At 40.2% G+C, this 18,339-nt stretch overlaps 1 protein-coding gene across 1 annotated transcript in view; it reads right to left on the bottom strand.

The window, feature by feature from the left end:
* The window catches only part of PPARGC1A (PPARG coactivator 1 alpha), a 639,925-nt gene that overhangs the window by 443,788 nt on the left and 177,798 nt on the right, over positions 1-18,339 (bottom strand). Inside the window, exon 2 of the mRNA XM_032854074.1 lies at positions 5,905-5,969. Within this exon, the coding sequence (XP_032709965.1) occupies positions 5,905-5,922 (18 nt within the window). The 5' untranslated portion in view covers positions 5,923-5,969. The remainder of the gene's footprint in view (positions 1-5,904; positions 5,970-18,339) is intronic.

The following is an 18,339-nucleotide window of genomic DNA, read 5'->3' as shown; positions in this document are numbered from 1 at the left end:
AATCTCTGGGTTAAGGATCAGGACTCACTCAAGTTTCAGAATGACTGCCTTAGGCAATGGCTGGGCATTTGACCCTGCTTCAAACTTCTAGACACTGACTGTGTTTTAGTTCTTGTGTCTGCTTCTCATGGAGTTCCTGACCTCTCCCACCCTGCAAGCTGACAGCTATCACCCCTCACTGCCAACCAACAACACTGCATGAATTTCTCCTGTTTTTTCTTCTAGCCCCCAATGCTGTGGTTTCCAACCTCGCTCTGTTTAACTCTAGAACATTTTCCTGAAAACTGGTTTTTAGGCAGATGCCAATAAAAAGCACACAATCTCAGAGTTATCCCAATGGAACATGAGTGACTAGCCTGGATTCCAGTGCTGGGCTCCCTTCTCGCCACCAACCATCATCAGAGGTCCTGAGACCCCTCCCCAGATTCCCTAGGCTTCATGGAGAGCCCTTTCAAAACCAGTGAAATAATGCAACCTTCTGGCAGATCTTGCCACAATTTCAGAGACCAATACCTTATCTTTTATAAACAAGATTATCAGGAAAGGATTTTTTTTCCCATGAGAATTTGTCAGTGTAGTCCAAAGTCAAGTGTGTATTCCTTTTTATATTATATTTGCAAAGTCACCACTTACAGTGAATATTCTTAACATGGAAAAGGATGTTTCCTTTTATTAGTAATCGGACTACCATCTACTTTTGATAGGCTCTGAGAAAAATAATGGTCAAGGGAATTTGCCTTTTCAAAAAAACTCTCTTCTGTGAAAGAGAATGTCAGAGCATCCAGAAAAACTTCTTAACCGTTAAAATTTTAAGTATCTTATATTGGTCATGTTCTATATATGTTAGTATATTAATAGACTAAAAATAAATTTCAAACACTAGTTTTTAAACTTGAAAAAAGAATTTAAGCCAAGTTTTCTTACTGCTCTTTTTGGCTTTTTCCCTCCAAAATTTATAATTTTAAGGTGCAGAATTTAGGAAGTAAATTTAACATACATGCACTGGAGGTGGGAGGAAGGGTGTTGTATGGAGGGTATGTGATTTCTCTGCTAAACTGGGACAAGGTTCAAACTCCTGTCTATGGGGAGAGATAATCAACGTGACTAAATACTGATAATTAATTCATGTAAGTACAAAAGTGTGCAAAGTATTCCTTGTAGTAATCTTCCAACTTTTTTTTGTAGCTCTGAAGTTTTTCAAAATAAAATTTAGAGGAAATATTCAAAAGCACGTACAAGTAAAGCACAGTCATACTCTTAAGACTACTACAGTCCACAAGACTGGACTAGGGTGAAGAAAGTAAAATATCTGAGGTACAAAATTTAAGGAAGTACCTGTAGGAACCCTGAGAGTGAGTCCTCAGAGCTGGCACAACCCTGAGAGCAAGTGCCTCCTTAAGTGTCACATTGTAGGTGTCTTCCTTGTTTTACCCTATGTTGGCCCTAATATTTTCACCTGCTTTCTCAAACTGATTAGAGTAGTTCTAAGGAGAAAGCTTCAAGTCAATTTTATCCATGCATTCCTTCACTCATTTGCCCTCCAAACATGTATTGAGTCCCAACTATGTCCTCTTCGATTACTCAGCCAGGAACCCACTCTGCTAATAAACCGTTTGACTCTCAGACAAAATAATTCAACCAAATTTGCATCATTCATTTACTTGTCTATGTGTTAGATGCTGGGGCCACTGTAAGGACAGACCAGATCTTGCTAAAATATCTTACTGTCTGCCTGCCATTGCCTTAATACTATTATTTTTATCAGCATCAAAGTCATCATTTACATGTCTGTTGCCCCAATTTGATTAAATGATTCCAGAATAGGGGATGGGTATTACTCATCTTTGTGTTTTCAGCCAAGCAAACATTTACTGGGGGTTCACAAACCTGCCCTGTATTTTCTAAGCTCTTTCTATATGTTAACTCAATTATGCCCTGCACCAACGCTAAGATTCTCCTTTTACAGATAAGCAAACAGGAGGGACTGAGTATCTTTCCTAGGGTCACACAGCATGCAAGAGGCCATGCCAGGGTCTGATCCAGGAGCCCTGCTCTGGAGTCTACCATCTCAGCAACTCCACTAAATCTATCTAGAAATTATTACCCAAAGAGCTGCTCCCCAGTTTCAAAGGGCACTCAGCCACAGTGTACTCCTCACCCATTATTACTTAGAAAGATCTAGAGGGCACCAGGGACACTCTCCGTGAAATAAGCCTCAAATCCCACCACCTGGGCAGGCAAGTCAGACTTTGGGGAACTTCCTGCTTAATTTCACCTTGTCTAAATATAACCAACTAAAAATAACCCAAAAGCAACGTGTCTCAGAACCGCCAGAGGAACGGCAGAAGGCTGCAGGGGACGTGATGGGAAAGAATGATCCCAACCTCCCTAAAACACTGCGATGCTTTCCAACATCAGCAAGTTGCACATTGTGATGAGAAAACAAAGTTTCCAATTATTGAAATTCCATAGTGTATTTAATTATGCAATTATCTTATTGTATTAACAAGTGCTAGGGCACAGCAGCAAATGTTGAGATTATTGCAGTGGGGAAGTGCAGAATTTATTCTTTCCCACAGCTGATGACTTCTCTTGAGTCCATCCATTTTTCTGGGATTTTGGAGGTGATCCTACTTCTGAACTGCTTCGTTCACAAATCCAAAGCAAAGCACACCCCCACTTTTGCCACTCCAACTTTGAAGCATGACCCCACTAGACTGAGCATATTTCAAGGGAAAATGTCTGCAAATTCACATCCCTTTTGTTTTCATTAATCACTTTAGGTTCTTTTCCTCTTTTGAAATTGAAATAAATATAATGTAAATACAAATAAAAATGCACTTATACAAATTACATATTTTCAGTGATGTGAACACAAATATATTCTTGTTCATTTGCTTAATAGGGACTTGTCCCAAAGGATTCATGTATCAGGCTGCAAAAGCCAGAGTATTCATCAAAACATCTAAAATAGGTATACTGTGATATTATCATGCACTTGTATTTGCCACAGTTACCCCGGAAAATATGAAATGTAATCATGCAAAATTAAACATTCCATACATTTTCTATTCATCTTTGAACACTCTCCCTCTAGTCCAAAATAGGCTATCACACTTCCAAGTTTATAGGGACAAAAAGTGAATCAAATTTCTTGTTTCTGAAAGCATTACAAGTAATAAGTCTTTTCACTTAGGGCTTTTCATCTCAGAATCACCAGGCTCTTTACATATAAAACGTAATTAATCCATACAGTCAGCTATATCCCTACCCATTGGGAATCCTCCTTGCTGATAATCACTCACAGAGAAACCATACCTGCATTTTCTCAAGCTAAATTCAGTCCAGGCTATTAGGAATGATGTTTCATTTACTTGAGCATGACCAAGAGGCACAGTCATAGGTAGAAAACCTATTTTCCCAAATAAGTAATAGTAAAGAACACAAACTCTCAACCCATCGATTCTAGCCTGGGGTTTGAATCCCAATTTACACTTTTTAGCTATGAGATGATGGAGCAAATCCTTTCAATTCCCTGTGCTTCGGTTTTTGCAGTGGTAAAACTACGATGATAATAGGACCTATCCCTAGGGTTACTGGAGGAATGAAAGGAGTTAATGCATGTAATTCATTAATAGCATTAACTGTTATCATCTTGTCCCACCTGACGCCTTTCAAAGCAATTTCACAACAATGACTTCATTGGGGTCTCCATCTTCCTATGAAGTAATGAAAGCAGATGCTCTTATCCCCATTCTATAGGTAAAGAAAGTGAGATTCAAAGAGAGCTGCTTGAGATCAGGACTAGAACCCCCAGAAACTAGTCTAATATTCTTCTTTGTCTCTATATCCAGAACAAACTGTGACCCAGAGGGATCCCTGCTTATTTCGGGGTGGGGGGAGGATGTTGCACAGGGAGGGGGTCTGATTTCAAACAAGGCATGGGAAGCATCTTGTTGCCAAGGCTTGTCTTGCATAGCAAAAACGACCCAGATCAACAGAAGACATACCAACAAGACTGCCTTAATCATGATTTCTGCTAACTACGAAATGTAAGTTAATTTCATGCCTTGCATTCCCAGACAAAAAGGTTCAGAGCTGTTTAAATTCTCTTCAACCCAATGACAGTTAGTAAACAGGAGGCTTCCTGTTTTAATGCTTGAAATCACCCTTCGTATCTCAATATATTATTTATGCACTCAGCTTAAAATAAACAGCAACTCCGAAGTAGGTGAGTGGGCTCATCTAGTATGAACCCTTTTTTTTTTTTCACTCTGACAGTTACTTTAAAACATCAGTAAACAACCTTAATTCACTTCTAACGAATTAGTAGGCTACTGCTGTGTCTCCAGGAGCCAAGGAGATTGTATTATTAACCAAAACAACTTTCTCCCTGTCAATCACCTGCACCTCACAGAGGGATGTGGGCTTTGCTGTCTCATTACTCAAACCAAACCATGGGCATATGTGATACCAGGCGGTTTCTTCGAGGTCATTCTCTTCTGGACCTTTGATTAGATCACTTGACTCTGGGGTGCAGAATGGGGCCTGAAGAAAGTAGATTCTCAGTGCTACTTATTAAGAGAGATATAGACAAATGAGAGCCTTTCCAGAGGAGTAAAGAGTTGGGAATTCATGGCATGTGAGGTGCAGTTGTTGAGGGAATGGAAGCTGACAAAGAGGCCACTTCCAGGGGGACCCTGATAGTGCCACCAAATACTTGAAAGGGTGTCACTTTGAAGGAGAAAGTCTTATTCCTTGTAGATGCAGATAGTAAAATTAGGAACCAAGGGTGGAAGATACATGAGGGTAGGTGTGAGCTCAACTCAAGAAAGAATCCTGTAACTGAAAAGAGTTGCCTCTTGAGGTAATAAATCTGCCCTTAGAGGTTCTGGGGCACCTATCAGGCAGAATCTTTAGAGCTAGCCAAGATAAGGCACTACGAGAGACATGTAAGGACACTTCCAGACATAAGATCCTACAACCCCATGAATCTCAGTAAAACAGGCTTCAATAAGCATCACAACCATTTTTAAACTCTCTCTGTTATGAGTTTTTAAGGTGTGACAGCTATTCTTCAAAAACGAAAAACAAAAAAATACCATGGATTAAGCACTGGGCATGTCACTGGACAGTCTAGTCTTGCAGAACACCAGGACATTGGCTGACCTAGCGAAATAAAAAGATGTACCATTCTGTGGGGAAAATCAGATGAAGCAGTTGCTTTAGGATTGTACCATTTCTGCCTGCTCTTTGGCTTTGTGGCTTGCAACCCTTGGCCATTCCATGACCAGGAGGCCACTCCCACGTCACCTGGGCTGTCATGTGATCCAGAAGAGGTGATCCACACTTCACTCACCTTGCTAGTTGGCCTCCCAAGTCTGGAACCACAATGCTTTGCAACGTGTCTAAGGTATGTCTAACTTAGTTTCATTGTTAACAAAACATCTCTCACCTCAGTGAAACATTCAGTCTCTCCCTGAAACCAATCATTTCTTTGATACACACACTGACAGCTCAAAACAGAATTAAATGCAAATTTTAAAAAAGAAGAAGAAGAAAAAGAAAAGGATAAAAGTGGTGAAAGAGAAATAAAAATACCTTGCATTCATATCCAGAGTTTATATCAACATGTTTACACAATTTGCAGACATGTATTCTTCCAAATTGTCTGGAAAACATTGCCAAAATATTTTGGGGAGGTGAGTCAGCCTTTTCTACATCCAACATATTGACAAAACATTAGAGAGTTCAGAAATATTAAATTCCTCAAAGGAAGTCAGATTATCAATCTTTGGGTGTGAAACTTGGTGTTACTGATTTCCTAATATGGCAAGAGCAGACATCTGGTATTTGCACTTTGGAGTAATAGAACATAACATGACAATAATATGTTATACTTACAAAGTACCCTTCATCCATGGGGCTCCAATTTTACCAATATTAGTTCACTGATTTTCGCAAAAAACCTGAAAGGCAGAGGGTAAGTTTGTGTTACCCCCACTTTGTAGATGGGGATATTGAAATGCAATAGGCAAATAAATTATTGATCCATTATAATTAGAGAATTCAGTAATGGAGGACAAGAATTACAATTTTCTCCTTCCCCATCCCAATGCAACTTGACCACCCATCTTCCCCTTGGGGACTATTCTTTCCCACATAATTTCCACTTCAATCTCAATTTATTAAACACATTTTTGCCCACAGAAGACAGTGCTGAATGTAACCCTTGATCTTATGAGCCCAGACACCAATAGTCCTTTGATACCAGAGGAAAGGTTCAAAAAACTTCCCACATCCAGTTTAAACATGGAAAAAAAATTAGATTGACAAAATACAACCATCCAACTAAAATTTGGCCTGAAAATAATGTTACTACTGTTCAGTTTGTTACATACTTATGTTCACATGTCAGCATATGGACTTGTCTTTAAAAATGATTCCAAGGAAGTCAGAATTCTTCAGAAGTAATCTCGCCAACAGCATTTTTAGAAGTGTGTATTTTTAACAACCCTTTCTAGGACACCCCATCCCTTCTACCACTCTCAGGCCATTTATTCATACACTGAACAAATAATCAATATTTAGTGCATCCTTACTACATATAAGTTTAGCACTATATGTGGTTTCTTGGAGGACACACATGTGTATCACACAGGTCCTACCATCAAGAAACTTACAATTTTATGGTGTACTGATTTTAGTACAGTGACAATCACTCTGTTCTAAAACTCTCCAGAAAGATCTGACAGTTTCTGGACACTCTTGGTGAGTCATAGCCACCAATCCAGAAGGATGGCTCCTTCGGGGAATATTCTCAAAAAAGATGAGTCTGGGTTCTGTTTATGAGCCATACTATTTGGGACTACAGAAATGCTAAAAGATGTATCTTCTTCAAATATCTGACCCAGAGTCTTCCCAAAGCCCATGATTTGAGGGTCATGATGTATCACAATCTTCTGCAGCCACACTGACCTCTTGCCTCATCCTTGAGTATCCAAGCACATTCACACCTCAGGACCTCTGCCCTTGCAATTATTCTCTTTGCCTGGGACAATCTTGCTGCAGACACCTGCATGATCTCTGCTCATATACCTCCTCAGTGAGTCTCCCCAAAACACCTGTCTAACATAGCTGTGACTCATCCCACTCTGTCCCCTTACCACTTTCTCTTTCTTAATGAGGCTCACCTCCACCTAACAGCAAATGGTTCATCTCTTTATTTGTTTTTCTATGCCCCATCCTACCCCTCAACCATGATATACACTCCGTAACAGCAGGGACTTCTAGGTTCACTACTAAATCCCAGGGTCAAGGCACGCCATAAATATTGCTCGAATGAATGACTCACAAGGCTGAACTGTGTACTGTGCTCATCTCTTGTATCTTCCTTCACTGGGATACTAAAATAATGACTAATAAATGAATTTCAGTACCAGTTCATAATAGCTTTTTTTTGCACCCCCCCCAAAAAAAAACTCCACACTCAGTGAAATGTTTCTTAAAAATATAATAAACACCAGTTTTTATCATTTTCCCCTCTCTTGATTGCTCAGGCACTGGGCCAGGGGTCAGGTAACCTTGTTCTCTGGCCAGTGCTCCTGTGAGCTGCTCCATGAGCCTGATCCCTTCATCCCCCCGGGCCTTTCTTTCCCAGTGGTAAAATAAGGAAGCTTCAGAAGCTCATTTCCAAGGTTACCTCTGGTACAGAAACTATGGAGATCAACACATAGGTGATGGGCCAAATTAGATTCATGTTTTTACATCTTCTGATTTAATAGCATTTTCTATGTGTAAGCTTATCTCAAAGGTAGCATGGTCATTTCATACTAAGTAAGCAGGAATCCCAGAGGGAAGGATTTTATTATCTAACTATATCTATGAGCATGCTGATTTAGGACAAACACCATGGATATCACTGAAAACCTGTTTCCACCCCCCATACACACACTATCACACCACCAACATATGACAGACATGCAAAGAAAGATGCCGCATCAGCTGTTTATGACATCTTGAGTCACAGACACTTGGGATCTCTAAACAGATTTCTTGTTTACTTGCACATTAATAAAACTCGCACCTTCGCCAGTCAGAATTTTCTCCAAGCATCTGAACATCCAAAGAGATTTAGAAGCAATTAACATTCACGAGTAACAGAGCAATCAACATGGGAACCGCTAATGGGACTGGAAAGAATCCAAAAGCAGATATTAGGATAATAGTAAGTCCCTGACATAGGTTACTGTGTTAATTCTGGAGGGCAGACTCATAGTATGTGTTCAGGAGCTTTGTGAGGCTGCTGGCACAGTCACATATGCCTCTTCTATATATGGTTCCTAGCACCCTACAACATATTTTTTCCTTAACTGCTATCGAAAAGAAGGCATTTTTTTGCATCGTTATAACACAACCCCTAGCATTAATGGTATATATTGAATTCAAGTTTATTTTTAAATTGCCTACCTGACAAAAATGTTAAAATGTCATTTTTCCCCGTTTTGGGTCTCTAGACTAACTTTACCTGTTAGCGCCTGTAGCTAGAGGCCACAAAAATAATAGCTATGAGTTTCCACCTTGACGCTTCCCCAATAACTTTTGCCACTTCCTTGTGTGTATACGGGTTCATACATCCCTTGTACATAGAAAGACACCAACATTCTTATCCCGACGAGCTCTATGCTTGCCTCCTTGTCAGTGCTCCTGACCTGTTTTTATAAATATCACTCCAGAAATCAGCACCCTCCCCCTTTTTCCCCCCAGCCCTTTGGAGAAAGTCTGTGTAACAGAAAATGTTTCCACTGTTACTCTTGCTGATTTCCATGTTCCTGCCTTCATCTCTGGTCAACTAAATGCATCTAAACTGCCAATGCGCTCGTCGCTCTTTCTTCCCCTCGGACCACATTCCTTCATGCTGGCCCTGGCTCTCCTCCCTTGCCCCCAAACACAGATGACTCTACCTTCAGATCCTTGACCTCCCCAGATCCACAGATTCCTCTTTATCTTCCCCTCCCAGATCCCCTCCCAGCCCTCCTTGTGGGTCATGTGGTCTCTCTCAGGACAGAGACCTACACCTCTAATCACAGGACACCTTCCCTTACATGAAGACACTGGACCCCATCCCGTCAGAAAACTTGGTTTATTCCCATTTTTCATAACTTAAGATATAATTAATCACAGCCTATTACGATTTGCTTCATTCTGTGAGGCTTAAGAAAATATATTTGTTCCAAGGTCAGGCTTGTTTCAAGTATTTTAACCTTAGTTATGTGTATTTAATTGGACAATACAATTCATTTTGAAAAGACTATCTTTCTGGCTATCCCAGTCTATTCATATTCTGCTCTGCTCCTTTCTCCTTCTACTTTGCTGTTTTTGGCTATTAAAGGGTCCCTTTTTTCTTAACAATCCAGCTTTTTTCCCCTTTACCTCCCCACCCTCAACACATACCCATTTGTGCTAAAAGCCTGTTTTGACAAAGATTTTATACAACAGAATCCAAATTAAAGGGGAGTTATCAACAGACTTGTACTTGAGAATCCCTTACTTTATCTCTGTGGCAAGGAGTTTTAGATTCTCAGTGCCAGCCCCAAAGCTGGGAGACACGAGTCGCCAAGAGCTTCTACAGCTCACCCATCTCTCATTCATCACCTCCCATGCCCCTGGCTCCCCCCACAACCCCAAGGGGCAGGATTGGAGATTAAAGTGCTTCTGGGCTTTGGTAATCCAATCAGGGCTACGAAGGCTGCAATCTCTACCCTTCGGTAGGTAGGAAAACATTTTGGCAGAATGCCTTTCAGTGGTGCTCTGCATTCCTGGCAGGTCCTGTGCTACTATGTTACTGAAGACATTTGTGCTGTGACAGTGATGGGCTCAGAGTGGAGACTTTTCATACTGTCCCTGTGACTCTATACCTTCCTGGATGCTAGACTTTGTAGCTCCTTCTGCCTTGTAAACAGCCCCGCACCCGTTAACCCGGAGTCCTTCAATATTTGCTGCTCTAGAATAGCTAAAAATGTAGACTTCCCTTATTTACAGCCTAAGTAGATTTTAACTACTCCTGAGAGAGAAGCAGATGAATAAAGAAAGCAATCTGAGGAGTTTGGGGAAAGTAGAAGCAATGGTAAAAACTTGTATTTGACCATTTGTTCTTTCACCAAATATTTACTGAGCACCTACTCTAGGTTCATGGTGGTGAATAAATAACCTAAAGAACTTCCCCCCAAGGAGTTTATGCCCAAAGGTGAGGAGACACCCTGTAAGCAAATAAGCAAGTAAATAGAGATGTCTAGTCGTGATAAATGCTATGGAGAAAAATAAAGCACAGGATGCCAGGGAGTGTAAGGACATGAACCCACACTTTATGTAGCATTTATTTCCCCATGTCATGTCAATGAACATTTGTCACCAAGCGCCTGCTATGTTGCAGGCCCTGGGATGGATTCTGGGGAAGCTGGCATATTGATAGAAAGAGAGAGATGGATGGGGACATTAACATATATACACCACACACTCAATTTCCAGTTATTTGCCTGTGAAGGGTATGCAGTCCTCACCAAGTGGTGTCCACATGTGATGCCACACTGCCAACAGCAATATCTTTTAAAAGGGCCCCAATGAATGCCATTAGGGGCCTCCAATGTGGGCAGGGCACAGTGGGGTCCATGTCTGACTTGTAGAAGGACAGGAGTGTTCAAAGCATTGAGAGCCTCAGCATGGGGTAGGCAACCATGGACCTGGCTTAGCTCCAGCATTCACCTCGCTGAGGGGCTGGAGGGAAGTTGCATCCCCTCTTTACCTCTACAAAATGAGGATTACAGGCTGCTGTAGGGTTCAAAGGCAGTAAAGCAAAGAAAGTGCCCGGCACAGTGCCTGGCACTAATCTGACAGCTGAGTAATTGCTTCACTCCGCTCATCCAGAAGGAAAAAGGACACCAGAAATGCAACAGCTCTGAACAGAATGTGTGCCCAGAGTAAGTATTCAATAACTGCTTTTGCTTATTTTTTTTCTCTGTATTTTGTTGTGGTTTTTTGTTTTTTGTTTTTGTTTTTTTTGTGGCCAAAGAGTTCTAGGGAATATAAGCAGACATTACTTAAAAAAAAAAAAAAAAAAAGTCCTCAATCATATAAGTTTTAGAAAGAACAAATAAAATCAACTAGCACAGGTCTTTTTACTTCAGACTCTCCTATTCTGTAACATGCTAATACACCTCACTTCTCTCCAGGAAACAACAACAACAAGATGAGTATTTCCCAGCCTATGTGACTGTGGAACCCTTTGACATGGAAAATCACATGTGATAGTTGTTCAATGGAACAGACTTTGGGAAATGTGGCTTTGCTATAAGAACAAATAAATCCAAAGTAAGGAATATATACTGTCTTTGATTTTGATGTGGTCTGCTGGCTTTCTTTGAAAATGCAGACTTGGGCATATTTTCTGCAAATTGAGAAAGCCTGGTAGCACTGTTTCCTATCCGCTGGACCACAGCAACTTCTCCTCTCCTATAAAAGAAGTCATTATTCTGGGGCCACAGTGCATAGGAAGGAAGTGTCGGCAACATCTGAACACTTCTCATTCCCCTGGACAGGCAATTCCCCTATTTTCTGCAATAAATGGGCTCTTAAAACGAGTTTTGTTAATTATTCTCTTGAAAGCCAAATCGTCTTCTGGCTATACTGGGGAAACCTGCTGCTTAAAGTCACCCTGGGTTTTCTATATCATCCAAATGCTTCACAGTGAGCATGCATTACTTTCATAAACAGAAAATCAATGGTGGGGAAAAAAAAGAAGAAAAGAAATTCTATGGGGATGTGTTGATACACCATGATTAGTGCAAAAATTACCTACTTGTACATGAAGGTTTTTATATATGGGGTTTTCATGAAGATCTTCCTTAACATTAGAACCCTAGATAGATCCGAAGGGGAAGCTGTAGACAGAGGACAGTAAGGCTGAGATTATTCCTCACAGGCTTAAAATTCGACAGCAGAAAGAGAGAATCCATGTGATTCACCCACATCCTCTGAGGCAAAAGACGGAGAGAGAATGTTGCAGGGAAGGAAGGAAGAGAGAAGGAGAGAGAAGGGAGAGAGGAAAGAGAGAAGAAAGGAAGGAAGGGAATAAGGGAGGGAGGAAGAGGGGGAAAGGGAGGGAAGGAGAGGGATGGAAGGAAGGATAGAAGGAAAGAAAAAGAGAGAGAGAAAGAAGGCAAGAGAGGGGGTAAGCAAGAGAATTGTTGAGAAGCCTAAGGTGGCGGGAGGGGAACACAAGCCCAGAGATTAAGTTGACCCAAGTCAATACAAAAGGCTTTGTGCAAGGGCTCTGGCATTAATGGGATTTGGACTGCTAAAGCCTTGTGAACCAAGTACAGAACATAACCATAGATGCTGGAGTTATTTTTGAAATGGATGTCTTAAGTAATAGGAAGCTTAACAAGCAGGGACATTCACAGCATTTTGCATGGCTGCTCCCAGCTTGAGGCCTGGCTGGGAATCTGGGTGGGAACAAACCAGAGCTGCCCAATTAGCAGCAGCCTCACACCTGGACAGAACCCACTAGGTGGCTTTCACCCTTGGGTGTGTCACAGAGGAGCTGCTTTGTGTCACTGTAGCGGGGACAATGAGCCGTGCTGTTGAATCATGTAGTCATGCAAATGACATAAACGGAGGGGGACCCTCTGAACCACGGAATCTTGGGACCTCTATTTTAGAATCAAGCATTCGTTCTTTCCATCAGTCTTTCATCAATGTCTCCAAAGAGTCTGGAACTGTCTGGGGTCTTGCAGATACTGCGATGAGCAGTAACCAAGTCCCTGCTCTCAAGGAACTTACATTCTCCCACAGGACAGGAAGCCAGCAAGTAAACAAGAATTTCTATTGGTTAGAAGAGCCGGGAATAAAAGCAAAAAGGAAAGAGGGAAAGAGGGGGTTTGTGCTGGGAGAAGGGAAAATGTGCTCAGGGAAGGCATCTCTGAAGAAGGAGTATTTAAGCAAAGGCTTGAAGAACAAGGAATACTCCCACCCTACAAGATCTGAGGGAAAACAGTGTAAAAGAAGGGAGTGTCTCATCCTCTCATGGACAGAGTGGGCCACCATCACTGGGGCCTTACTTCCAACCGACTCAGACCTCAGCCACGCTTGATTAAAAAACACACAGACATGCTTAACTTCAAAATCTTCAATGGTGTACTACGCCTGCTAGGAAAAATATGTCCTGAAACCTGGGTATTTTTAGAATGGTCCGTTTCAGTTTCCTCAGGGACTTTTCCCCTGCTCAGCCAGAAGACCTAAGGAGCCCAGGTCCATCAGCCTCTTCCAAATACCTGAAACTGCATTCCTCAGCCACTGTTTAAAAATTGGATCTCACTCCAAAGCTGAATGACTTGATTATTCCCATAACAGAATACATTACGCTGATTACCGGGATTATTCACGTGCCATTTCCAAGAGGTTGGGCAACATTTCTTAACGTTGCACCCACCAACAAACAGAGTAGTGAGAGTGGAAAATGTAATGCTAATATTCAAATGCCCTCCTTGTCATGATACCATGATAAAATTCCTCTGCACTCTTTTTTAACTGAGCTAGAAAAGGAGGTAGGGGGGATTATTTCAGTACAATACAGCTCAGAGCAAGTGCCAAGAGGGGACCAAGGATGAGATTGTTTCTGTGATCAGACACATTAGGCACTCAGTAAATATAAGTGCCTTTCCCTATCCCCTCCACTTTGCCTGCCAAAATCCTGAATATTGATTTTTATATCAATAAGTTGCCAATAACTTATTCATTGGCTCATTTTTTATAACTGTCAGTCTAGTGCTGTGTTTTCAGCCCACTAGCAATTGATTCTTAAGAATGGCTTGGGGTGAGAAGGGGTGAGGAGGTGGAAGCTTTGTAGCCATGATTTACTACTAATCGATGATTAGCATTTTATACTCAAGACAATCAAATTCATATTATTTTACATTTTAAAAGTTTTTAAAGTAACACTTATTAAAAGCCAAAATGAAAACAGGGCATCACAAGTTCAAATAAGCCATAAATTAGACACAGAAGCATAATTCCACTGAACACCATTTTATTAGCTAATCAATGTGTCATTTTTTTTCTATTGGCATCCACTTACTATCATGTAATTTCCATAAGGACACCATCTGTATTTATAAAAGAATTATCTTTGTGGTGATCCAGCAATCTACAAACAACAGTGATATTTAACTTTTCTTAGGGGATCAATTTTGGAATTGGGTTAAAGGATTTATAAATCTCTTTTTCATGATGAACCTTTCATAATGAACTTATTCCTATGTCTCTGTGATTTTAGAAGCACTTGAAACAAAAAAACAACAAAATGTGATTTCAATTTATTGAAATGTAAGGTTCTGGGTCTTGACATGTACATTTTTTAAACAAGCAAGATGAATCTTACTACAAGGTTCAGTAAAACAATCATAGGCAAACTACTTTCTTTTATCCATTTTGGCTGTAAGGGTAGGTTAATTTTCAGTGTGATCTGACTTGGTGCCCTATGGGTCAGATAGAACCCTGTATCCGCGAAGGTCACTGCTATGCATTTCATCAGGATCCGGTCCACTCAATCATTTATGACTCATGTTCAAACCCTGCCTTGTCCAGTTCTTAATGCAGCCTTGCAAGTATGAGTCACTGCCCCAGTGATGGCTAATAAGGCTTGCAGGGATGAAGCAACAATACTCTGACCCCAGCAGAAAAAACTTGTAATAGATGCCCTTCTGTTGGGTACAAACTTCACTGATAAGTGACAAAATATGGATACAGGGAGAGATTTGCTTAAAGCTTTTCTAAGAATACCAAATAGAACCCCAGAGAGAACAGTCTTTGGTTTTGTAAGTTATATATCACTTCAGCTTTTAGTCAATCCAAAGAGCAAAGTGCAGTTGGAGAGAATCAAAGACAAAAATCTCACTCTTGGTTAGGATGCACATTTGTCCACTAATAGTCAATTACTTTGGAAATTTAACTTAAAGCAGGATTTAAAAGGATTATGATTAAAAATGTATATGATACTAACCAACAAAACAAAAAAGCAAAATACAACTAAAATTTATACTTCGTGGATTGATTCTTTAATTTGTCCATGTTCGTGGATCCTACAATATTTTAAGTATTATATTAAGTATCAGGCATGGTGAACAAAACCGATTTAGTCCCTGTCCTCATGGAGCTTACTATTTTAAAAAAAAAAAAAAAAGAAAGAAAGAAAGAAAAAAGTATGTGTGAATGAACAATTGAGGGAAAAATCACCAAATCATATTAGTGATTGAACTGAGATCTGTAACTATGCCATTTTCCTCTCTATCTAATATAGTTTTACTGCTTTTTAAAATCTAAGACATTTATTGCCTTTAAATAATTTGATTATGCTGGGGCACCTGGGTGGCTCAGTGGGTTAAAGCTTCTGCCTTTGCCTCAGGTCATGATCTCAGAGTCCTGGGATCGAGCCCCGCATCTGGCTATTTGCTCAGCAGGAAGCCTGCTTCCTTGCTCTCTCTCAGCCTGCTTCTCTGCCTACTTGTGATCTCTGTCAAATAAATAAACAATATCTTTTAAAAATAATAATAATAATAATCTGATTATGCAGTAAGACCAGGAAGTGATCTTTCTGGATTTGGCTTTTGTATTTGTTGTTTCTTGGTTGGTTTGGTTGGTTGGTTGGTTGCTGAATCATCAAATTTTTGAAGTATGTTAATAAAATGGAGAGTGTTCAGGGAAACACAGCAAAAAATAAATTCAAGGGTGGTAAATGGGTCTTCTTGGGAAAGGATAAGAGTGAAAGTCATTCACCCCAAGAAGTAACTTCATTATTATCTCTTTGGAAAGCTAACATGTGAAAAAAGGAACTCTGGAATTAGTCAAGTTCTATATTCAAGTCCTGCTCCATCGTTATGGATTGAGAACTTCTTGTACATCTCCATTTCATTATCCATGAAGAGACTCATCCATATCACAAAAATTAAGTGAGTATCAGAAATATGAATAGCTTGCACGTAGTCTTGGATTATGGTCGGTTTATGGCCTTCATCATCACACGCCACCACCACCACCATCATCATCACCATCACCACCATCATCATCATCATCACAAGAAGAACTCCAGTTCTGTTGTAATGAAAAGCAACTTTAGATACCCTGCAGAAACCACAGAGGAAGCTATAACAATCTCTCCTGAGAAAATGTTAGGAAAGAGAAGGTCCTAGTTCTCCTTGTGTTAACTTGTGTAACCTCAGATAAAAATTTTAAGTTCCCATTTTCAGTTTTCCCAGCTCTAAAATGGACCCAATAGAACTTATTTAATGAGCTAATATATAAGGAACGACCAGCACATATGTCACCTCATTAAATACGGAACACTACTACTTTTACAGGAAAGCACATTCTGACAATAATCTACCATAAAAGGATCTCTTCTGTAACTGCCCAGTATAAAAATTCCCAGGAAGACCATGAACTTGAACTTCAGTTCCACAATGAACTAGGTAGATAATATCTCTTAAATTCTCTGGTCTCCAGTTTTGGTCAGGAAAATAGTATACTTATTTGTGAGGACTGGAAATTAAACATGAAACATGCCCATTAAAGGGTCTGGTACATTAGACATATGGTGGTTTCCATTTCTCTCTGTTAAATAATGATCTAGTATATTCCATTTTCAGTGTGAGTATTCCCACACTCTAAAACTCTTTAAATAAAAAGCATTATAAATAACCTTTGGATGGTCTTTAAATAATTCTTTATGGTTTGGAAGAAAAACAAATCTATAGAAACATAAAAATCCAGTGTGTCAAACACACAGTATAATCATTTTGTATGATCACTGCTAATACAGTTCAACCTAAATTGCAGTCTTGTATTTGACATAATTACACATAACCAAACACTAATAAAAATTGCTGCCTTATATTTCAAATTAGTAATTATGGCAGTAAACATTAACAACATGTCAGATATAAGATGGTGATTTGTTCTGAAATGTATTAGAAATCATTATGCTGTATGATAATTTTAATTACAGTTGGGTAGCAAGACGGCACACAGCAGACCACGGCTCCAAGTGCACTAGGGGAACCAGCAGCTCTTCAGTTCAGGCCTAAATCGGACTTCTATGGCTTGAGTTCAAGAAATGTATGATTCTTTCTCCACCTTTAAATGGTGGACTCTGTTCCCTCTCCAGATCGTATTATCATGAGGTTTGGTGTCATCCTTCCAGGGTTTAAATCCTAATTCTGTCGCTTTCTAGTCATATGAACTTGCCAAATGGTAATTTCTCAGTGTCCCAGTTTTCTCATCTTTAAAATGGGAAATGGGCGCCTGGCTGACTCCATCAGAACAGCATGCAATTCTTGATCCTGGGGTTGTGAGTTTGAGCCCCACTTTGTGTATAGAGATTACTTAAAAATAAATAAATAAGTTTTAAAGAGTAAAAATAAGCACATACATACATATATACATACATACAATGGGGAACATAGGAATACCCAGAAAGTGGTACACAGGCTGCTAAACTAGATCGTTCTGTCTCTAGCACTCAGCCTAGCACCTGGAACTCTGAGTCTTCAGTGCATACTACTAGTTGTTACTATCATTAATATTAATAACCAAGTCAATCATTCTCCCACACTTTTCAGATCCTGGTCTTAATAATAGTGACCAAATGTCCTATTTAAAGTAAAAATGTGACGGAGCACCTGGGTGGCTCATTGGGTTAAGCAGCCAACTCTTGATTTCTGTGCAGGTCAAGATCTTGGGGTCCAGAGATCGAGGCACAGGTCAGGCTTCCAGCTCAGTAGGAAGAAGATTAAAGATTCTCTCTCTCCCTCTGCCCCTCCCTCCACTGGCATGTTCTTCCTCTCTCTCTAAAAATAAATAAATAAGGGGTCCTTTTGTGGCTCAGTCAGTTAAGTGGCCAACTCTTGACTTCGGCTCAGGTTGCAATCTCAGGTTGGTGATATCGAGCCCCAAATCAGACACAGTGCTCAGTAGGGAGTCAGAGTCTGCTTAAGATTCTCTCCCTCTCCTTCTGCCCCTCTCCCTGCTTGTGAATGCTCTCTCTCTAAAATAAATAAATATTTAAAAAATAAATAAATAAAAGTAAAATAGAAATATACCAAAAGTTAGCTTCTTTTTTTTTTTTTAAGATTTTATTTATTTGACAGAGATCACAAGTAGGCAGAAAGAGAGGAAGGGAAGAAGGCTCCCCACTGAGCAGAACACCCCATGCAGGGCTCAATCCCAGGACCCTGGGATCATGACCTGAGCCGAAGGCAGAAGCTTTAACCCACTGAGCGAGCTAGGCAC

Source organism: Lontra canadensis, unplaced genomic scaffold (genome assembly GCF_010015895.1).
Source record: "Lontra canadensis isolate GAN:19392208 unplaced genomic scaffold, GSC_riverotter_1.0 scaffold1, whole genome shotgun sequence".
In the NCBI taxonomy this organism is placed as follows: Eukaryota; Metazoa; Chordata; class Mammalia; order Carnivora; family Mustelidae; genus Lontra; species Lontra canadensis.
This window is presented reverse-complemented; position numbering and strand designations above follow the sequence as displayed.